General features: G+C 48.7%; 1 protein-coding gene across 10 annotated transcripts in view; it reads right to left on the bottom strand.

The window, feature by feature from the left end:
- The window catches only part of PALM2AKAP2 (PALM2 and AKAP2 fusion), a 307,652-nt gene that overhangs the window by 24,918 nt on the left and 258,879 nt on the right, over window positions 1-23,855 (bottom strand). For 8 of the 10 annotated variants that reach the window (XM_037036072.1, XM_037036074.1, XM_037036075.1 and 5 more), the window contains one exon: window positions 1,749-4,140. In XM_037036072.1, the coding sequence (XP_036891967.1) occupies window positions 1,749-4,140 (2,392 nt within the window). Of the gene's footprint in view, window positions 1-1,748; window positions 4,141-13,654; window positions 13,752-23,855 lie in introns of those variants that run through there. The other 2 variants (XM_037036079.1, XM_037036080.1) reach the window with 2 other exon arrangements.

Raw genomic sequence — 23,855 nt, 5'->3', positions numbered from 1 at the left:
GAGACTGGCCTCTCATGGTGCAAGTAAGGACATGCCCAAATAGTACTGGGGACATGTCAAAAGGACACTGAAGTTAGCTTGAAAGGGCTCCCATAAACCATATCTGAACAAATTAAGGCTAAAAGTCATAATAGGACTGGATTATAACCCACTGACTATATAGGAATCCATGAGACCATAATGATATAAATAGACAAATGAATAACTTCAAAGTTTTTTGAGGAGTAGGATAAAGATTACATAGTACCAAAGTACCTCCCTACAAAAGACACACTAATTACAAAAGGAAAAAATAAATAACTTCACTGTGCAGAAGCCTGGCAGACACTCCTTTGATCAAGTAACCAAACTGAGTACCACGTGATAAAAATTAACATCTGTCCCCATGATGGGATGAACTGACATGATGTGCCACCAGCTGGATCCAGTGAAAATAAGCGTTGTTTCTGCAGTATTCCTACCAGAAATGCATCCCTTGAACACCACCACGTGAAAGCACCAGACAGACCCAAATGCAGCGAAGGTCTACACAACGCAGGGCTGATGGAGCGTCCTGCTGGCAATTTCCTGCCAAGTGGTTGGGAATAAAACCTTGGAAACTTTTCTTTAGGTTGAGATTGTTTCAGGATTTAAAAATTAAGAACAAAAAGAGTTAACCTGCATCATTGTAGATTCGACAGGAGCCAAGTATCAAAAGGGGATTAAGATCTGGGTGGACCAATATAAAGGCCAACAATTCTATATTAGGGCAATGCTTTTAAATGATCTCTGGTAGAGAAACACTCCCCCCCCCAACCTTTTGCAGACCAACACTTCTTAAAACTACGAAGCCCCACACTTGGATTTGAGGACAATATCAAACTGCTACAGGAGCCTTCGAAAGCTTGCCCTCACTGTCGGTAAGTACGTCAGTACGGTCCCATAACCAACTCTTCGTAGACTAGCTGAGGCCACACGCTCAGCAGCATCCCTCCATGGTGGGATGTGTGGGTCTCCAGTTGCTGTGATACCCAAATGCGAAGTAAAAGCTACTGTTACCCCAAATGGTAGCAGTAACAATTACCGCTACAATTGGCATTAACCGACTATACAAAGTATTCAAGAAAGGGACTGCCCAGCCAATGGGAGGGAGGATGAAAGACCTGCCTTTTCGTAGAGTAACTCAACTGCTCTGAACGGGTCACAGGGCACGAATAGCTGGGACCACCCCGAATTCCAAAGTAGTTGCTCTGTGGTGACTGAAAGCAAACCCAATCACATAGAAGAGGGACAATAGCATCTTCGATGGGTCAATCTATGACATCAAATCACGACTGCCATTGTTGGGAAGGGACCTTGCATTCAGAAGGGGTTAGTAGAGCACGTTGCCCACATCGGATGGGTTTGATTTAACTCACAGACACTAAGGGTGAAGCTGCTGACTCCAACAGGCCACATGGGCCCCACAGGCCTCATAGAGTCCCCTCCTCCACCAAGAAGCAGTCCCTTCGGATACAAGAGAACAATTCTCTGTGCCAAACAAAGACGACAGCAGAGCGACGAGCAAGGAGCATCCTCTGGGAAATGCCTAACACCATTCAGGCTCAGGCTTCTTGCAGAAGACACTCTGACACTCCCGCTGCGTGCCCCGAACGCTGAAGTCCTCGAGCTAGTGTACCCTGGACACATTCCAGACACACACAGAGGAGGCGCCACGTAGAAACCTGTAAGGTGAAATCAACCAACAGCATCCACGGCACTTCACTTACCCGGAGTGGTTTTGTAGTATGATGTTCGGGAGGGCAGCGATAAGGCGTTCTTCGCCCTGGAGTTCTGGGTCCTCTGCAAGACTTGTCTCTGCCTCTTCAGCTCCTCTTCCCTTTCCTGGGCAGCTCGGATCTCTTCTTCAATCATGGACAACGTCCGCTGCTTCCTTGACCTCAGCCTGAAGGGCCCGACCGTCATGTCAGACTCTTGCGTGGCCAGGAGTGAGGCTGTGCTTCTCAGCTCAGCAGCCTCTGAGTACTTGCTGAAATAGCTCCCCTCTGGTCTGGTCTCCTCCATGTTTATTGGGCCACTGGGTTGCACCGCTGGCAATGGCGGGGAGGCTCCCTGTTCCCTGAGCACCCTGTCTTCAGCAGGCAGGATCTTTGGTAATACGTCCCTTTTCTCTTGAACCGGAGAGGACACCTGAGGTGGCTCGAACATGCTCTGAGGCTTCTCTGAGCTAGGAGCCCCAGTTCCGGCTCCCTCTGGAGTTGCCCCGGGCCCCCGCTGCTCTGCTCCACCCTGGCTGGTTCCAGACACAGCTCTATCCACTTGCTCAGCTATGGCTTGTTGAATGGCATTTTGCACCAGGAGACCAGCCTGATATTCCAAGGGGTCATCGACCAGTGGGGAGTCTCCCAGCGTGGATGAAGGGGAATAGAAACCATGATCGCTAAATGACTTGGACACACCTTCTCCTCGGCCTTCTGAAGGATTGTCAGTTTGGGGAGTCTGGGGCAGAGAAAAATCAGCCAGGGAATTTTCCTGGAGCGCGTTGGTTGTCTCGTTGGAGGCCCCACTGTCACTGATGTTGTCCATGCTGAAATCATTAGACAGGGTCTCCAGGACGGTGGTGTCCTGGGACCTCACGGACAGTTCATCCAAACCAGAGTCTAGCTCTTCTTGAGTCAAAGTGACATTGACAGACCTTGAAAACTGATCCAAAATCCCAGGGTCTTCATCCTTGACCACGGTGAAAATGGCCCGGGCACTTGTGAACTCTCCGTCCTCTGCCCACAGTTTGGATAAGGGCCCGCGTTTGGAGGGCTCGCTGTAGGGCCCTTCTCTGCCCGGAGGAGCTGCGCTGCCCTGGCCCCCTCCCGGAGACTGGCTCTCCAGGGCGCAGTGGGCTTTCTGCCCCTTGGCTGCCGATGCGCCACTGTCTTCTGGAGGACCTGCAATGGAAGCTGGTCTTGAGACAGCCAGTGGCTTATCCGAGTTGATTGAACTCAGAGGCCTGTAGAAGGGCTTGATGGAGAAAAGCCTGGGTGTACTCTGGCCCTTGGCCACTGTTTGCCTGGAGTTCTCCATGAGCTGGAACTGTTTACGAGCGGCAGAGAAATCTATCTGCTCTGTGACCACGTCCTTCACATTCTCGGTCGTGCTGGAAGGTTCCCGAGAGGCGGCAGGGGCTGTGCAGGGCTGCGGCGGGGGCCGCTGCTGCATCAGCAACTGCTCCTGCTGCGCTCTCCTCTCCTTGCGCTCCTTGTACTTCTTGTGCGACTCCAGATGTTCCTTGTCCAGCTGTTCCTCGATGGTTTTTTCCTGGGGAGGGTTCCACCACTTGGCCGCGATACCAGGATTCTTTTTCACAGCCTGGCTCCGGATGAGTTCTCGCCTCTCCTTTTCCAGCTCCAGCATCTCTTCAGTGGGCCTCACTTTTTGGACACAGTACTGCTCTTTCTCATTCACGTCATCCTCAAAGAGCTTGGAGGGCTTCTTGTCCTCGTGGAAGGCACGCAGCTCGAACTTGGCTTCCTTCTTCAGCGTGGTGAGGGTGAATTCCCCATCTCGGGAGGAGCACCAGGAGCTTGTGGAGGAGGTGGGGCTCACGGGTGCCTGCAGGCTGTCCCCCAGCAGATCTCTGGGCTGGTTAGGGGAGTGACCGTTCGCTCTTTCGCCCTCTGCCATGGTGTCAGAGTCGCTTTTACGGAGCTCAATGTGAGGAGGCACCTGCCTGCCAGTGGCTCTCTCGGTGGGTTCCGGCTCGATGGCTGTGTGGGCAGGCAGGCTGGGGCTGCTCGTCAGGATGGCTGCGCCCGGCTCTGGGGAGGACGTGCCGTTGTAGGTTCCGTCCACGGCAGAATCACAGCAGTTGGCCTCCAGTACTTCGTCTAGATACCGGATCTCACTGGCCACGTCATTATCCAGAGACTCATGGTGATCAGCGAGGAGGCCATTGTGCGGGGCTGAGTAGAAAGGGGAGGCGTGGTCCATGGGATGTGGAGCAGAGGTGATTCCAGGGACACTTTTACATTCTGCCACAGAGACCTCAATTTCCATGTTTTTGTGATCTGAGGGAAGAGTGCTGATTGCAGGATCCAGGGGGTTGGCACCACAGATGTCTCCCTCGTTCTTTAGCCGGATATCATCCTCGGCAAGCTCGGGAGGCTTCTGGAATAAAGAGGAAACCAAAGTCGGGGTTAGGCACCACTTCTCTTATGGGTGTGAAGACTGAGAAATTAACTAATAACCAACAGGGAGGAATCAACAATGACAAGTCCTGCTGCATGGAAATCTCTCTCCCAGTGAGGCTTTACGGTGTTCATTTAGTTGCACTACCTACACCTCTCCATTTTACAGATTCCATTGGGTTCACTGGGTGTCCAGAGAATGTTCCCTCAATGCTACTCCCGCTTTTCAAATTTACAAGTAAATTAGGACTCATCTGAAGAGATACTCAAGTATCTTCACAAGTAAAAGACATTATATAAAAACTGTACCAGAGTCTCCCAAAATATTATTCACAGCAAACCACTACAGAAATGTAATAGGAATATTTGTGTGTCCCGAATTGTATAAAGAATGTCCCTTTACATGAACTCATCTTCTTGAAAACCTATGATTCTTTGCCAAATGTAATACAATTATTCTGAACGCAAGAAAGTTTTTAGACATTTTTTTTTCCAAAATAAAATACTGGAACCCAGTCGATTCCTTCAGTGACCTCTTCAAGGCTCCGGAACCCACAGCCGCCGACTGCAGTTCTGTTCTCTGGGACGAACAGCAAAACGATGCTCTTAGTTTAGGAATGAGCATTGCTTTGAAACGCGAGTTTCTGGCTGCACGTCCCCTCTGGTCCCTAAAATGCTTTATATGAGACGGCTCCGATTTTGTGGTTAAATAAGAAAACCACATCTTCTAAATTTTTTTAAATATGCATTTCTTTTCCATCAGGTATCAATGGCATGTAATTTTGTTACTGATATTATCAGTAAGATTAATTTCAAATTCTAGGATAATTATATTTTCATACCAGAAGACTCTGGTTCGTTCCAGATAATTCAGCAGTCAATTATGAGCCTAATCTGAGTCCCCTGGAAGATTCCATTAACACCTTGGTTGGCTTTGTTCCCTGTCTCGGGTCTACACCCAGGATTACTGACAGAGCACAGTGCAAAATTGCAATAGGGTACAAATTTTCACTGATTTAAGTTTTAAACAATTTTATAGGCTTACAATATAAAAATTAAAACCACCTTAAGAAGATTCTAGGGGATTCGTTTCAAAATCCTTCCCCCAAAAGTGGGTAACTATAGATTTGTTCATGAGATCTAGAAACATACAGGCATTCACCTGCGTGCTGGGCTCTGCTGTCAGGATGTTGGCTGATGAAACTCACATGGTTCTCCACAGACAGACCGGAGGGTCAACCCTGAACTAAACGCCTGTCCCTGAACTGGGGATTTCCTTCAGGCCTCGTTTTCTACCATCCCCTTTAGACTTAAGTCAATCAAGTAACATACATTCCTTCTTTAGTAAGAGGCAAGAGACAATGGTCTTGGATGATCTAGTCTGGGTCTGGTTTTTGTTAAAGACTGGTACTTAAAACCACAATAACTTTTTTTTATTTTTGACCATCATCAAATTGTTATCTTTATAATGAACTAAAGAGGCATGTCAAAGATGTTTTATTGTCCTTTTATAAACATTAACTAAGCTTTCTTCTGGTAAGGCAATTATCAGTGACTTCTTTGTAATTAAGAATTATAGAAATGGCCCTGATCTGTGTGGCTCAGTTAGTTGGGCATCACCCCACAAAGCCAAAGGTTGCAGGTTCAATTCCTGGTCAGGGCACATGCCTGGGTTATGGGTTCAGTCCCCAAGTCAGGGCATGTACAAGAGGCAACTTGGATGTTTCTCTCCCTCTCTTCCTCCCTCCCTTCTGCTCTTTCTAAAAAAATAAATACAACCTTAAAAAAAAAGAATAAGAGAAATGACTAGAGCCCCCTCCAGCTGTGACTTTTAACAAGTATATAATACTGTACAGTGAAAGTTGTTGGTGTTCTACGACTATGTGGCCATGCAATTTCTGTATATTTGCAATTACAAATATTAAAGATTTATTTAGCTATTTAAAAAAATTACAGATTTGAATGCCTGAACGTCTTGGCTGGCATTCAGTTTCACGTAAGCCTAGGTCAGAACTAGCCTGCCCCATGGAAACCTTTTGTCGAAACGCACAGACCAACACAAAGGGAATCACAGCACCGCTGAGGACAGAACAGATTGTCCCTGACCCTCCCACCCTCAGCTTCCCTGATTGACTAATACTATTCTTCATGGGAATAAGTGGGGCTTTCCTCCCATCCCTTTGGAGGCGGGTGGGGAGGAAAAGTAGAAAACCAGTAGGAGCTGCTGGGGCTGAAATATGGTTAAAAGCCGCTGCTGTCCTGAAATATAAAACACTTTCAAGTAGTTGACACGAGAGGGAAGAGGGCAGCCTAACATTAAAAGAAGCTAACAGGCAAATAATTAATTCTATAATTCATTTAGTATCCATCGGCTCAGGGAACATGTCGGAGGGCTTATTCTATAGGGCTCTCATACAACTCACAGCCACAATAAGCTCCAGGAGACAACACTTTTTTTTTTAAACAAACACTAAATTTCCTGCAGTTCTGGCGAAGCCATGAGTAAGTCTATTTTGGAGCCTGCTTAGTCTAGCTGGGTGAAGTCAAGCCCTTGCGTATACTTATCTCCCATACAGAGGAGTGGCTGAGCCTTCCTCCTCGGCAGTCCCCAAAAAGGCTTCATGGCTCCTCATGACAGTGTGTGTCTTTGTCCTGGACACCTCCCAGGTCAGTGTTTGACCAAGGATGAGCAGATGCCGTAACCGGTTTCTTTTTTAGAACCTAAAAATCCTACTAACGCTTCCCAAGGCAAACTTTTGGAACTAGCAACAACTGTTCCAATTCGAAATTTCAAGGCTGATGATAGACAGTATTTGACGGTACATCTTTGCAGTGTGAAAAAACTCCCTTTGGCTTTCAGTCAGAAATCATGAGTCTCTTAGTTATGTCTTCTGGGATGTGTTCAACCGAGGTTTTTTTTAAATGCTGATTATTATTTAAAAGCCAAAATTTGCAGTCCCAGTGTAATGGGAGATGGTTCTTTCCCAACACGTTTAAGAATAAATATTTAGACACTGGAAGATGCAAACAGGGAAGAGTCTCTCCTTTCTGTTATGTGTGTCTGCCCCCTCCTCTTCGTTCCATAAATTCAGAAGATCCTTCCTGACCATCCCATCTACTTCAGGAGCAGCAGCTCTAAGCTCCAAACCCTAACCAGGGCAGAAATACTTAAAACAAATGACCAACTCTGCGTCGCTGATTCACAATCATGCATCAGAGGTCCTGAGCTTGGCCAAAGAGCAAATCCAGAGTTCTAATATCAGCAGGAAGAATTTACCTTCATGTAAGAGAGCCGGGTGTGATCAAAACCCCCATCCCAACCCCCCCAACCCCCAAACTACACCAGGTACATGGAAATGGGCTGGACATTCCACAGTCCTAATTTGGCAGGAGCCTGGACTTGGCATCATTAAATGATGTCTCACCTAAACCAGCAAATGCTTATGGCTCCCTTTGAAGATCAGAAAGACCAGCACTTTCTCCATGCTTCAGGTAACATGAACTGGATTCCAGATTTGGATAAAATTACATATTCAATAAATGGACTGGAAAATCCTTTCTAAAACAAATTATGCCCCAATGCAAAAAAAAAAAAAAAGATAGGAAAGCACCACCAAACTGGACTTTCAAAGGTCAGAGAACGCCTAAGGTGCGAAGGGGCCCATGGGAACTGATGGGCTTGCCCCTGCTACCCCTTCAGGTGGAGCCCCAGCAGCACGGCACATAACACCTGTTTTCCCAGAATAGCTGTCAGCTGGCCAGGATGTCTACTCTACCATTTACTTAAAAATACTTGGGCAGAGACAATGTAGTGCAGCTGGGTATGTCTGGAATTAGTTTAAATTATAACCCAGCGGTGGACAGCGGTCTTCATCAGGAATACAGGCCCTGAGAGTGGTCATCCAGGATCTGATCAGAAATTCCTCACTCCACAGGAGGCAGCTTCCTAGTAGTTGAGCTCACTTAACTCCCACAGGACCCTCCCTAGGGCTTTGTTAATTGGGATAATTAAAGTGAGAAATGAATTTTCATCAGTGAAATTAATGGCTTGTCAACTAGCAGAATGGAATGTGAGAAATTGGTGAAAGCTGATGGTGTTCGAAATTTGTGGAGCAGGGTATCCTTCCGCCCTTCCATGATAGAGTGAGTGAGCACTGTGGCCGGCGCACCGGTGGGGTCGGCGACTGGCATCTGAGAACTCGACAGCCCTGTGCTCAGCCTTTAGTTCAGAGAGCGGTGGCTGTCTTAACGCCCACTATACAGAAACGGAGTCCTGCCTTTGTAAAACTGCCACACCTGTCTTCATGCAAGGTGCGGACAGAGTCTCTCGGATCTACCAGAGCCGAGACCTCTTCTGAGGTTACAGACAATGGTTTGGTACCTGCTTTTACAAATGTGTGTTTAATAAACGAGTGGCACACGGGAATTTGGTCTAAGACCTCCTTTAACTGTAACCTGGTAGTCAGATTGTACGTAAAGCTGCCATTATTGTAACCCAAAAGTGTTTGGTTAACCATTACAGAAAGCAAATGAGATAGGATTAATTTCCAACATAGGTGCCCAGGTCTCCCGTAAAAGTTCAGCCAGACCCTGTGCAAGACAACCATGGAGATCTTGAGAATGGACATAACTCCTGCCCTGGCTGGTGTGGCCCAGTGGGTTGCATGCTGGCCTGCAAAACACACAGGTTGCAGGTTTGATGCTCAGTTGGGACACATGCCTGGGTTGTGGGCTAGGCCCCCAGTTTGGGGCATGCAGGGGACAGCCAATTGCTTTGGTGTTTCCCTTGTTCTTTTTCCCTCACTTCCCCTCTGTCTAAAAATAAATAAAATCTTAAAAAAAAAAAAATATATATATATATATATATATAACTCCTTTGTAAGCAGGGCTCATAATAATCTTTCAAATCTGGTTTGAGATTTAAATTAGATAATATATTTAAAAGTACTATGTAAAATGTAAATGCAAATATTCATTATTATTATTATTATTATTATTAAGTAATTTTACACCAAAGTGTCGATGATTAACATTAAATTCTTTCCGGTAGGAAGGGCAGGAGGTGATGGTGAAGTTTTTTGCTTTTGAGAAGAAAACAAATCAACTGTGAGATTAAAGGACAGAGGCCCAGGCCCCAAGGTGCCTGCGACCGCCCCCCTCAGCATTCCAGATCCGTAAATGGTACTTTTAGACGAAGACCAGCACAATTAGAAAGCTGCATTTACTGCTGCAGCAAACAGAAAGATTGCGTAAAATGTCCTTAGAAGTCAAGTGCTGAAGATGCAGGAGAATGGACGGTCGAGAACCCCTCAACCTGGGGCCCTGGCCACATGGGAAACAGGGGGGAGTCACACAGCGGTCTGCGTGGAGCCTGGTGCATTCCCGACACCCTATCAGCTGAGGAATTGAGCGAATGAGCCTAAAGAGCCTGTCCTGTGGGCGCGCTAATGAGGGTCACGTCCCATTTCATTGTCAGGCACATGTCTACGAGCTTATTACAGTCACAAAACATGCATATACATGATCTTGACCAATGTTCAAATGCAACTTTGTTATGTGAGAAGAGCAGTTTTTACTCCAGGTTTAAAACATCAGAATAAGACGCTTAGAGAAACCAAGGGACTTTTCCCAAGACCACCCGGCTCGTCAGTGGCTCAGTGGGGATCTGAAGGCCAGTCGTCCTATCCCAGTTCTCCCAAAGCTGTTCTCAATGACAGGAGGCTTCTGAAACCACAAGGGACCTGTTCCGAAGGTGGGTGGCTTTAAAGGTCATTTACTAGGCTTTCTGGTCGATAGTCTGTACACTCGAATCTCTAGAAGTCATGTGGGACTCATGATTTGGCTTCGAAGTCCAGGATCCCTCTCTTCTCTCTATTCAGAGCCGACCAGAGACAGGCTCCCTGAAGACTTGGTATCGGCCCTCCACCTTCTGCTCCACCCGCAGGATCTACCTGTAGGACCCTCCGGCTGGGAATGGGGTGCTGGCTTCCTGCTCAGCCTGGGGACGCTACCCTCTGGGCTGGCCTGGGAGGCAGGTCTTCTGCTTCCTCTGATGACGTCCTAGAGGCACAATATTAAAATGCCACATCCCAGTCATCACAACGGATGCTGTGGAAGAAGGCTGGGATTCCTGTCCAGCACCATAGAGTCCAGGACAGAGGTGAGATTCCAGAAGCTCACTTGGTTGGCACAGAAATACATCGGGGCCCTGACACCTGGCCAACTGGGGTGATGAACAGCAGTGTGCTCTCTCCTCCTGGGGTACCTGGGCTGGCAAGGGGGTGGATCGGGACAGAAAGAAAGCATTTTCCTTAGCAGATCTGAAAGGTGTCCTTCACTATATGGGCAAGCATGAGGCTGAAGCTTCTACTCCTGCCCACTGTGTGCTCAGCTTCCCATCACCCTCAGGCTGTTACCTCCAGACAATATGTTACCAGCGTGGACCTCCCAGGCTCGGAGCCTAAATGCAGCATGACCCAGATCATTCAAACATCAGGCGCCTGCAGCACAACCAGGTTTCTAGCTCTGAATAACCCAGATTACTTCCTCCTAAGGCCACCATATTTAAATCAGAAGCACTTTCCCCCAGGTAATAGGTGACCTGATCCTTTAATCCAGTTATTTTTAAGTTCCACCAAAAATACAGACTCACTCTTGGCCTAGGAACAGAGGCATGGCTACGATAGAAAACGCTCACAGCGGTGAGCCCAGACAAATGTCTGTTATCCCTCTCCCCTGCCTCTCTTTTCTAAGTTGGGTTTTTAGGACACAGAGCACAGCCGCTTCAGGCAAAGAGCTGGTTTCACAGGCCATGTGTGGCTGGCTTTAGAATGGTTCTTAAGGACTCTGAACTTTTGGGGTGAAGTCTCCATCATGAAGGCAACAGGAGGAGGGCTACAGCCTGGCTGGTGGGTGATTCTCAGACACCTGCAAGACACCCACTGTGGTCTGCTGACCTTCATCAGCCTGTGGGGAACGAGAGTAGAGCTGGGGAAGTCTAGGAGAGACAGACTCATCAAACCAAACCAAGGGAACCTGAGGAGTGTGGGAGGGGATCAAGAGGCTAAAGAGGTCAAAGTGCAAGGATAAGGAAGTACTGAGAATCTGCAGAGTGACAAGCCCAGTGCCTGGGGTCATGGAGGTTAGGGGGGGCATGGGAGTTCCCCAGGGCTCTGAGGGGGGTCCCCTCTCTGCAGCAAGGAACTTAGACCCTGGAGGAAGAGAGTACCAATTCGCATAAAGAGAGCAAACAGTACAAGGCAGAGAAGTGCTGTAACAGTAACAAGGAAGAAAATTCTGACCCTGTGGATTGGTGCTGATTTTGCTGGTTGAGAAGAGTTTGCAAAGGACGCTGGGAGCGCCAGCGGTCCGGGCAACTGGCCTGCAGCTGCTCTGTCTGCCCCAACCCTCACCCCTGCTGCAGACAGCTGGCTGGAGAGGAGCAGGGATTCTGATTGGGCCCCTTCCATCGCCCCCTCCATAGAGACACAGAGAGTAGGAATAGCTGAGACTGACTTGACTCGCTCCCTGCGAAGCCTTCAGGCAGGAAGTGGAGGGTAGAGGTGATAACCTGGGCCACATTCCAGTCTAAAGCAACTTTTCCATTTCCACCCCCAGCTGAGCTTCTTCCTGTTGTAGGCCCAGGGTCCTGGGTTCATCGTGGGAAGCCGGAGCCTAGCCACTCCCCAAGAAGCACAAGAACCTTCGCCTTGGCCGATAGAAAGCAGACTTAAGATCCCAAACACCAAGTAGTCGCAGGCTAAATTTAGACCAGACGGGCTCCAGTTAACACGGTAATCCCCCAACCAGCACCTGCCCCTCTTAAGAGCATTCATTCTAATGCTGCCTCTCTGTTTCCCTCCCACCGACCTCCTGCCTTCAAGCCACCACAGCTAAGAGTGACTAGGGCAGTTCCTGTTCCTGCAGACCCAGCCCTTCTTTCCCAGGGCTTCTGTGGTATTGGTCCACACAGCAGTCAGGCCCTGCTTTTCTCTCCAGCGTGTGCCTCAGGTACAGGCTTGGACACGGGATGCAAAGACTTCTGAAGACCCCTTTGCTGGGAACAAGGCTCACCTATAGCTTGGCTCCCACTCTGGGTGGAAGGAAAATGGTCCATCTGTACGGTCCTGGAGACTCCCCACCCCCACAGTCTGCCTTATTCATAGCATCCCCCTAACCCTGCCGAAAAGTCAGCTCAAATGGCAGGCTGCCACATCTGGAACGTGTTAAGGTGTGGTTTGATGAGCGCGTTTACAGCTTGGGCTTTCCGTGAAAGAAACTGAAGACGGTGTGTGTGGCAGAGTGAGAGGTGGGAAGGGGAGGAAGGGAAGGAAGCCATGGCCTTTCCGGCAGCGCAAGTGGTGAAAGGCATGTTTCTCTGGGTTACTTGGCAGCCCACTCCCCACAGGGGAGATGGAGAACCGCTGGGAGGTTTCAGGGTTTCCCCTGAATAAGGAGAGACGGGCTTCATGGCAGCTCCAAGAAAATCAAGCTTTGCTTACTCTGCCAGGCGATACACTCTGTGCCCTGTATCAGGGGGTCTTCAGATACTCTTCTCACCGAAGGGCTTTTTCCCTGTGAGACAATTTTGCAGGGCAGTCCCCACCTCGAGAATAAACCCAGATCAAGGCCACAGAGGAAATGCTGGCTCCTGCAGCCTGAAATTTCTAGGGTAACTGATTGTGCTGGAAGCAAAAGCAAGCACAGCTTTCGTTCTTCTCTATAACGTCGCTGTACCCCTCTGGTTTTAAAATAGTTCAGGATCTTGGGTTCATGCCTGGCCCACCAGTAATGGCAGAGGGCAAACAAACGCTGAAAACAAAACAAAAGAAAACAACCCCTAAACTGTGGACTGGGCTAAAATTCACTACGCTGAGGCAGAGAACTAGGGGAAAGGAGAAAAGGGTGGCAGATGACTTTGAGACTAACCCTTTGTCCACAGTGACTCTGTACAAGCAAACGGAGCTGATGAGGTTCCCCTGGGTCCTACAGCAGGCGGGCACACACCTACGTTCCCTAAAAATCCCTAAGTCACTGAGACTGTGGAGAGTTCCGCGACATGGAAACAGAAGATTGGCTATAGACTAACGAAGTACAAGGCAACGACTAGAAAACCAGTTACCAGAATCGCTGGGTCACTCGGTCCCGTTCTAGAAAAGGGCTCACACGCACACTCTCACAGATAACACTCTCGCACCACCTTCAAATCATTAACTGCCACAGCTGACCTGTGCGTCTGTGCACGTACCACACATGCTGTGCAGGGCTTCCTTTGTGGCCTTTATCATGAAAGCTGGAGTTGTACAAGATTGCCAAAAAAAAAAAAAAAAAGATGCTGATGGCCAGTGGGATCTCAGCTGCCCACTCTGTCTCTAGCAGGAAAAGACCCCGCACGCACCACGGCACTGCACGAAGCCTCTGGCCTCCAGAGGAAAGCCCCTCCTTCCCAACCAGAGAGAAAAGGACAGTAAGATGGGTCAGCAGACTCCGCTTACCCTGCCCAGAGCGTGCACCTCAAACGTCCAGTCAGAATGGCTTCCTTTTCCAGACAGATGCCTGTGCCCTGGCTCAAGCTGGACACATTCCTTCTGAGCCTCCTGACTGAAGACTGTGATGTCACAGCTGGCCCTCCCTCTGCTCCCTAAAAGGCCATTCACACAAAGAAGGACTTTAACCCTCTTCCAAGAGGCCTGCCCCTCCCTCGCTGGCCAGAGTGGGGAGGGCAGTGCCGTCCAGCACGAGGCTCCCAGGGTGTTGGGTGTTCGGCCGGGTGGGGAGGGTGGGTACTGATAGGAACCAGCCTCGGCTGTCTTCTTGGAAGGTCAGAGATGGGCCTTGGATAAGCCGGGAGTTAATATCCCTGTGTGGCTGAGGTAGCAAAAAATCTGAAAGAGCCTGAGGAGCCAGTTAAACAAAATTTTTAGGAATTTTTACATGTGTCTGTAAAGTAAGAAAGGCTCATGGTAGAAAATAAGGCGTTTATCCTCCCTCCACTCAGAGGGAAAGTTAATATTTTGTAGCATTCCATGTAGTCTCCTTTGTAAAAAAATGTGTATCGAACGCGGTCGAGACCAGACAGTGTATGCGATTTGCCAACTTTTTTTTTTTTACTCCGTATTACCTCACAGGCATCTTTTCATGTCCTTTAATGGCCTTTGTAAGACATAGTTTAAATGGTTACACGATGTCCCAGGCTGAGTGAGACAAGAACTTGAAGTCGGGGGTGAGTGCGCTCATTTCAGGGAATGCCCGAGGGCAGAGGCTCCACTCGGCCAAGACGAGCCAGAATCTTCTGCCAGGAAGAAAGCAGCCACACTTGCCTGGGGTAGACACGAGCGTCCCAAACATCTTTCTCTCTCTCTCACCAGAGCTGGACCTAGGAAACTGGGGTACCACTCAGGGTCTGGCCAACTAGAAAGTCAGTCAGAGTCCTAGGCCCATGCTGGGGCACGGAGAACTCATTTTCTTTAGTGAGACTGTGGAGAAGACCAAGAGAATTGAGCTTTATAGTAAAGCCACTAGGAAGAGGAGGACAAAGGCCAGATGTGGCCCTGTGGGGCCAGGTCTTTGGGGCCAGCTTGAGCGCAGTCTGTCTTGGTGAATCAGGTGAGCAGCCCAAAGATGGCCCCCCCCCCCACACTGATGTCCTGGCAGGTTGGCCCCCAATGCACACCTCCTAGGACCCTCTTGAAAACCTAGTTCAGGAAGGAACAATCAGAGTGGATGGAGTCTAGGGAGGCTTTTTTGAAAAGGAAGCTAAAAGCATGCTATCCATTCCAACTGTTCACCACGCCTAAATGACATTTTTAACATGCTGGACCTTATTAAGAGCAATCTGGGAGTTTCTCAGTGACTGACGCGGTGACGGCAAACCGCCAGGGAGGACTGTGGAAGCCCCGAATTCACTGTGCCCTGTGGAATAACTGGAATGTTCGTTTGTATAGCCAAAGGCATTTCGAGATGCTACTTCACGGTCTAAAGTAAAATGAGGTGGAAAAAAAAATCAAACACGAAGGGCGGCATTGCCCTGCGAGAGAAAGATGAACAGGGTGGGGTCTTCCACGAAGAGATGCCCCCACGCCAAGAGGCATGTGTGACAGCCAGGGCCTGCCCCATAATCGCACCTGCCCCCCAGGACCCATGAGGAAGCTGGTAAAGAAAAAAAACCCCAAACCAGAAAGGTTAGAAATGTGCCCTGCTCACAAGAGAGAAAACGGTATGCACTCCGAAAGTACTAGTACCTAAGCAGTAGGCATGCTTCTGACCGCAGTCCGAGGGGCTGAGGCTCACCACACACACACACACACACACACACACACACACACACACACACACGTACACTGTCGCAGAAGGGCCGCCTCTCTCCCTACCCCCACCCCAACTTCATGTGTTTAAGTTCTGACCCCTGGTTCTTCAAAATGTGACCTTATTTGGAGGTAGGGTCTCAAGCAATCGAGGGGTCATTAGGGTTGGCCCTCAGCCAGCATGACGAGTGTCCTTACAAAAAGAGATTTAGACACAGAGACATACCTAGAAGGAAGACAATGTGAAGGGACAGGGAGAGAAGACAGCCATGTATAAGCCACAGAGAGGGGCGCGCCTTCCCTACCGCCGTTGGAGGGAACCACCTCTAATGACACCTGGCTCTGGCACTTCTAATCTCCAAACTGGGAGACAATCAATGTCTGGTGTTTAGGCCACTCAGTACACGGTCCTACGCTACTGCAGGACTCGGAGCAAAGCGACACTCACACTCACACTCACACAAATACACATGTGAATGCACACACATTCATGTGTGCATATTGGTGCACATACATGGAAACACACACATATACACACATGTAAACACACCTCCCTACAGCTACACAAAGCAGGGTGAAGTTCAGAAAAATATTCTGCTAAAGTCCCAGGGAGATGCTTCAGGAAAGTGGCTGATACTCGGAGGCAGAGGGAGAAATCCAAACGGCAAGGTGGCTTTAGGCTGCAAACGCACAAACCCTGGGCACTCTGACGCACACTCTGGAGAGGGGGAGAGCAGAAGCCAGCGGCACTCACCGGGCTCCTGCTCACCTTTCCACTTCCCTCGCCTCTCAGCACAGACTCTGGGCTTGGGTTGACTTTTCTGAGTTCATGAAAACCAATGTGTAATTCGGGCTCCACAGCTCCTGGTGCTGTAACCTGATCATCTTCTGTTTAGTCTCGGAGGGTGCCTTGCACTGGGGGTCCTGAAGCCATTTGGAAACAGTGCTCCTGGGTGACTAAGAAGCAACGTGCAATTTGTGAGGCTCAGCAGCTGGAGTCAGGAGGCCATGAGTGTTTCCGCGACCAACATTCAGCAAGTAGCTATGGCACACCTCCTGGGTGCTGGGTCAGTGTTACACACCCTTGCCTACCTCCTCTATTTATTCCTCACACCAACAGCAAGCTGGAGGGTCTCACCCATTCCATGCAGGGGCGGGCCCCAGCCTGTGGTGCCCAGCCCTGCCCAGGGTCAGGAACAGAGCTCTGGACCCACGAATCCCACCCACAGGGCAGGGCTCTGCCCCTGGGAGCCACCCTCAGCACTTCAGGAGGGAGCAGACCCAGGAAGGGGGCTGTGCTAACCCAAAGAATCAAACAGGAAAACTCAAAGAGCAAGGCAAGGCAGCAACAGGCTGTCTTTGAAACCACGTGCCTGCTGCCTCGTGACTTTAAGGTGGCTGTGTTTCTCTGCTGGGCCTTGGTTTTCTGCTCTCTGAAATGAGAGGACCAAACCCAGTGACCTCCCCCCCCCACCGACCCCAATTCACTTCCTTCCTGGTCCTAACCCGTAATTCTGTGATGTTATTGTGAGCCTCATGCAAAGGTGAGGCACTGGGTCATTCTGAGTCTGGTGATGGTGATGGTGATGGTGATGGTGATGGTGACGGGGAGGGCAGAGCCGAAAGAAAGCAAGCCGAGGTGGCAGCGGCAGCAGCCTCTGAAATCGCTGGCTAGTTCTGCCAAGAGAGATTACAAGGGTTCCGGGAAGGAACTCCCTCCCCTCGTCAGAACTTTATCTCTTCAGTTAAAGGAGTTTATTCTGCTACATGGAACCATCCCATTTTTGCGCCCTAGTGCGATGGAATGTTCCCAAATGGATTTGCTGAGATCAGGAGGAAGTAGATGGAAGCAGGCAATGTGGGCTCACTGGTTTCAAAACAAAACAAACAAAAACCAGTAAGACCAGGAATTGCAAAGTGGGGAGAGTGGGGGCAGGGTGTGGGGCAGTGGTGAGGGCTTCCTCCTTCCCTGGGGTATAGGGAAGTGGAGACCCTTGGCTTCTCAAACTGCTCTAAGGCTTGCTTCCAGACACACACACACACACACACACACACACACACACACACACACACGTGGCCCCCGGGACTTCCCCAGACCAATCTCTTCTCAGGACCTTTCAGTTAGGTCCCTCCTCCAAGTCCCATCCCCAAAAGACCCCACATCTCAGCAGGGAGCCAAGCCTTTAAAGCAATTTGCACTTAGATGTGAATTTGAGGGGAATATTTACAATTTAAAATACCCAAGTTTGTTTACCCAAAGGAATCCCTCATAAGGTAAAGTGTGGGAAATGAAGACATACCCAGCCCCAATATATTGAGGGAAGACTGGTGAGCAGAGAACAAGATACGTTTTTAGGAAAGCTGGACTCAGCACCTTCCCACGGGCCAGGACCCTGACACCTACAGAGCCGGCAGTTGGGAAAAACATGCGCAGATGTACAGACCCCCCAACTATGTCTGTGCAATGGTCTCATTTATTATTGTAAGACACATTACTCTATAGGGAACAAAAGTACTTCACCAACTGTCAAGCTCTTGCCCTCTCCACTGCACCCTCCCGTCTCCCAGAGTACCCTCTGATGGCCTCCAGCACTGCCCAAAAGATAGACTGTGGCAGGTAGGAGAACCTGCTTCATTCCAGAACCAGACGAAGCTCGTGGTGACCCAGGAAAGGGCCTGAAAAGTCTAGCAGGCCCCAGGGCCGTACCTGGGGCAAGTACCCTGTTTCTGCCTTCAGTCTGTGAGTTCCCCCATCAAAGATCTTAGACTCAAGAGGTCACCTCTGCTTGCGACCTCAGACACTACATTCCTATCTTCTGCAGGGACACTGGTGCCATCATGGTGCGACATGGAGGCCCAAACTTCAGAGGAAACGCATTGTGGTCTTGTCTATAGCAGTGAAAACCAGCAGGCAACAAAGCTGGGTAGTAAAAGAATCAGCCTCTGAAAACGGCAATTTGCTTAACAGATGAAATGCTATGCCACCGTTAGAAAGAATACATGTCAAAACTGCACAGCAACCAAGAATGGTGTTGAAGTACTACAGCGTGTCCGTAGGGGTACAGAGTCCAATTAAGAACGGGCTTTGGTCTGCAACGGACCTTGGCTTCTCCCCCTGTGGAACAGGTATAAACAACTACTGCCTTAGGGAGCTGACAGGAAGCACAAGTGCCCAGCACGGGGCTTGTCCTACATTAAAAGGACCCAATGGATAGTCGCTAAGATAAAAATAAACAAGAAAATATTTGCAACTCAAACCACAAAGGTTTAATATTCACAATATATAAAGAACTCTTACAAATCACTAAGAACAAGAACAAGAGCCCAAACACAAAAATGGGCAACAGACATGGACAGGTGACACACAAAACATACATAAATTATCCTTAGACATACAAAGATTCCCAATCACGCTCATATAAAAACAAAGCAAAAGGAAGTTGTGAGATCAGAGTGCCACCAATAGAATGAGTTACCAGTGTAAAAGGAAACAGGAAACTCCATGGTGTCGCGTGGCAACTTGGCATATGGACCCAACTTTAAAATACGCAATGTCTTGCATCCAGTAATTCTAGTTCCAAGAATTTATACTCAAATACAGTGGCATAGGTATAAAATGACCTATCTTCAAGCATGTCCAGTGCCACATTGCTTGCAACAATAAAAGACTAAAATAACCTAAGTCAATAGCGGGCTGGACTGTTCATAAAAGGGAGTATTATGCAACCTGTAGGAAAACGGTACAGTTCCCAGCTCTGTGAGAACTGACATAGAACCATCTCAAAGTCTACTGTTAAATGACAAGTAGTCACGTATCTACATGGTGTATAGTGTGTATACTATGCTAATTTTGTTAATAAACATGAATGTGAATGTATGCGAATATATACATTTCTAGGCAGAGATTAGCCCTGAGAGGATGAGAAACGGGTAACAGTGGTTTTGTCTGGCGTGAGGAGGACTGGAGGTCCGAGGCGACAGACGTCCTTTCACTGTGTCTGTTCTTACACCGTTGGGATTCTCAACCGTGTGCATATACTAACCTGTGAAACGCATATACTTAATAAAAGTATAAATAGTAAGACAGATAGGCGGGTAAGAACTAAAAGGAAATATGGTACCACGATGAAAAATCAGATACCTAGAGGAGACAGAGTCACCATTTCAACGTCAAGAATATCATTGGCATACATATCATTTGGACGAATGACATCCATGTATTAACTGTGGTTAACCCTGGAGAATGGGGAAAACTTAATGTTGAAGGGAGGATGACAATCTGAAGGAAGACCTATCTTTATTTTTAAGATTTTATTTATTTATCTTTAGAGGGGAAGGGAAGGAGAGAGGGAAAGAAATATCAATGTATGGTTGCCTCTCGTACATCCCCTGCTGGGAACTGGCCTGCAACCCAGGCATGTGCCCCGACTGGGAATCGAACCACGATCCTTTTATTCACAGGCCTGCGCTCAATCCACTGAGCTACACCAGCCAGGGCCTATTGTTTTTATTTTACAAAGATTTGCATTGCTGAACTTGTTGCTTTGGTCATCAGAAAAGTAGTAAGTGAAAAGTAACACGTTGCGGATGTGAGCTTTAGATGCACGTGGATGTGCGAAAGGCCAGGGCTGGCCGCGTGTTGGGTTCTGTGGTCCCTCAGTCTCCCATCTCCATCGACCCGACCCTCACTCGGCCACAAGGAACAAACGCGTCCCAACCGAACCATGTCCTTCTTCCGAGAAACTGTGCTTTCTCATTGTAACATACTTTTAGGAGCAGACTTTTCACTCTCTACAATTGTATGGTAACACAATCTTCCTTTTTCACCAAAGACTGTAGCTGGCTCGCAGTCATACACAGACAGGTTCCTTCCATGAGCTGTAGATTCCCAGAAAAGTTGTAAAACATCCTATGAGTAACCCAATTCCTCTTTGGGAAACAGATGTCACAGACTTTCATGGATTATGTCACAGGCAGGACACGTCATAGGAAACCCCCACTGAAAAGTTTCCTAAGATCAGTCCAGCAAAGAACAAAAATTCGAGGCTGATTCTGTTATTTTACACAATAGCATTCTTTGTTCTACTCAGCTCACTTGTGCAGATGAGTTAATCTTGCAACCTTATCGTACACCTGTAAGACAGGCAGACAGACACAGACAGATACACACACACACACATACACACACACACACACACACACAAGGACTCAGTACATTTGAAGCCATTTTTTCAAAGATTTGGATAAAGTTTTAAAAATAATGTTTTGGGTTTACTAAATCTAGTCTTCTGTAAGCAAAAATAAATGAATAAAATAAAAAACCATCATGCCTTTTATTAATGTTTAAAGCAAATGGGGGGAGGGGGCGGAGGTTGGCGGGTGGACAATAATAACTCTGCACTGAGGCGATCCCAGACCTTGGACACAATGCCAGTTCAGCCTCGGGATCTCTGCCCTCCTGCCACCCGGTTCCCAGCCCTTGGGCTCCGCCTGAGGGTGTGAGGTCAGCGAAATGACTTAGCGAGGAGCCGGCCCTCTTACGGGAATCACCAAGCTCTTCCCTGTTCCAAGTCAGGAAGCGTCAACAACGAGCCTTCCTGGTCCTCAAGGCAGCACTCACAGTTCCAGGGAAGGAAAGAAAAATACCAACAATCAAGAGATGCTGTTTATATGAAATTCCTGGTGAGCACTAAGAAAACTCAACCCAAGGATAGACCCATCACTTACCAGCAGGAGAAAGGTGTGAGCCTACTGAATCAGCTACTGATGGATCGCAAGAGAACAGCTGGAAGGCTCTAGAAGGTTTCAATAACCATTCACAGAACAGGTGTCATCATCATGGATATGAGTGTCACCAGGAACTGCCACATTCTCTAAAAAACCCATGAATGGCCTTTTCTTAGGTTTCTTTAAAAGCACAAAGTCACAGTGAAGCCAGACTGGGCAGCAAGCAGGCCGCAATCTTGTTCCCTCTGACGCTCTCTGGCAGAAAGAGAGAGAACTCCAGGAAAGTCCCGAAGGCCACTCTGAGCCCTGCCCTGCCAGGCGACTCCAGACGATCGGGCCATGCCCTGGTGAAGAGCAGGATGAGCGAGGCCCGCCCCGATTTTCGGACTCCCACCTCATGCTGCAGACTAATACCACTGATCAGTGCCACTGAAATTCATGGCAGGCTCACACAGGTTCTAAGCCTGATACTAGAGGTGCATTGGTGGTTTAAACTAAGACAAACTTGCCCTTGACACCAAGGACCTGACTCCGGTTCTGCTCCACTCCTGTCCTTTAGCCAAACCAGTGGGTGACACGGAATCACCTCTTCACTGCCACGGCTCTGTGCTCTCCCAGTCCTGTCTGGGGCCAGCCCAGCTGGACCACATTCTGAGAAAAGTTAGGGCAGCCCAGCTCTGGGAGCAGCTGAGGGCCAGTCACCTGCTCCCGTCTGCTGCCTGTGTGGTTCTCAATGCCAGGAAGGAACCTCCGCAGAAGGAAAACATGGAATTTCTCCATCCACCAGTGGGCTGCATGATAAGCATTAAGCTGGCAGTAAGATGGGGTACAGGAAAAGTTGTGGGAGGGCATTTGGCTTCATGCAAAGAAATAGACTCCTTCCTGAACAGTGAAATGACAACAAACTCACAACTATCAACAAATGAAACTAAAAGGAAAGAAAAACAATGAAAACAAAAACTAAGCAAACAACCAGAACAGGAACAGAATCAGAGAAACGAACGCCACACGGAGGGATTTCAGTGGGGAGGTGGAGGGAGGAATGGGGGGAAAAGGGACAGGGAAGAAGCAGCATAATTAGCAGGCATCAAATAGATGGGGAGAGATTAAAAAATGGTATAGGAAACAGAGGACTCAAAGAATTTATATGTACAACCCATGGACGTGAACTAAGGGGGGTGGGGAATGCAGGAGGGGGGATAAAGGGGGAAAAATTGGGAAAACTGTAATAGCATAATTAATAAAAAATACTGAAGAAAAAAAGAAATTACACCCCCTGCCAAAATGAAATATTGTATACTCCTTCCTTTTGTTTAAAGCCAAAAGAAGCCGACCACTACCTCATGTCTCATTTACGAGGAATCTCTGCCCAACCACGGAATCCCAGGTGCAGAGAGCACTGAGGTTGAGAACCAACCAGGCACACTGCTCATGCAAACAGTATAAAGCCTGAGAGCCAGCAGCAAGAGGGGGGGTGCCAGTTGCTTGCATAGTCTCTGCTTCATCCTGTTTACCCTCCAGAAGCCCCCTTTGATCTAGTGGCCAACTGCCGCTAACCTCTTTGCTGCCTCGGTTTTTAGACGCCTATTTTATCGTCCATTAATTCGTGCGTGGTACGGGCGATCCAACAGGAAGGGAGTCTATCCAGCAGGAAGTACGTGAGTCTTGAGAAAAGAAGGTCTGGGTTTGACCCCATTGACGTCACACACGGATTGTATGATGCCGACACGAAGGTTTGTCTCCCCTCTGAAACTCAGGTTCGTCATCTGTCAAATGGGCATAGTGACTGCAGCAGGTCACCCAAATTCCTGTCTGCTGGGAACCTCAGAATGTGAGCACTTTGGAAATAGGGTCTTTGCAGATGTAATTAGTTAAGAGGAGGTCTCTGGACTCAAGTGGGCCCTAAATCCAATGACTGGTGTCCTTATGGGAGGAAAGGACACACGGAGCTGTACACAGAGGAGAGGTCGTGAGAAGACGGAGGCGATTCTATCCACAAGTGAAGGAGGGACAAGGATGGCTGGCGACCACCAGCAGCCACGAGAGAGGCGTGGAACAGAGGCTCTGTCAGAGCCTCCAGAGGGAACCAATCCCGCCATCCCCGAGTTCAGACTTTCTGGCCTCCCAAACTCAGGGAAAATAAATTTCTCGTTTTAAGCCACCATTAAAAACACACCTACCTTCTACCGGTTACACAGATTAACTGAGAGGCAGCCTGTGACAGCGGCTGGTCTCACAGGGCGGGAGCAGATGAGACCCTCAGGCTACGCAGTCACTCTCGCCTTCTCCCCTGCCCACAGGCCAGTAAAGGAACTTGGCGACACACACCAGAGGCAGGTGGCCCCGCTTGTGGACCAGACCGGAAGAGTGAAGAGGTACAGGTGCAGTAAGTGCACGTGGGCAGTGACGGCTGCGGGCACGGATCCTGTTGTCCACAGAAGCTGCTCTGTGAAGACGAAGCTCCGAAGTCCCGGAGTTGGCAACGAGTATGCACCTTGTCAAACCAGGGAAGGGACACAGGGCCCCAAGGCCCTAAAGACTAGCTGAGGCCCATGAGTAGGTGGATCATAACATACACTGAGCTTTGGTGATATGCCGGGCATTGCACTAAGTGATTTTAATGCACAATCATGTTTATTGCTCAAATTAAGCCTATGGAGTCAGA

The sequence above is a fragment of the Sturnira hondurensis genome, unplaced genomic scaffold (assembly GCF_014824575.4).
Source record: "Sturnira hondurensis isolate 20B ecotype Veracruz unplaced genomic scaffold, ASM1482457v3 Scaffold0022566, whole genome shotgun sequence".
Lineage (NCBI taxonomy): Eukaryota > Metazoa > Chordata > Mammalia > Chiroptera > Phyllostomidae > Sturnira > Sturnira hondurensis.
The sequence above is the reverse complement of the archived record's forward strand: the minus strand, read 5'-3'. Positions and strand labels throughout refer to the sequence as shown.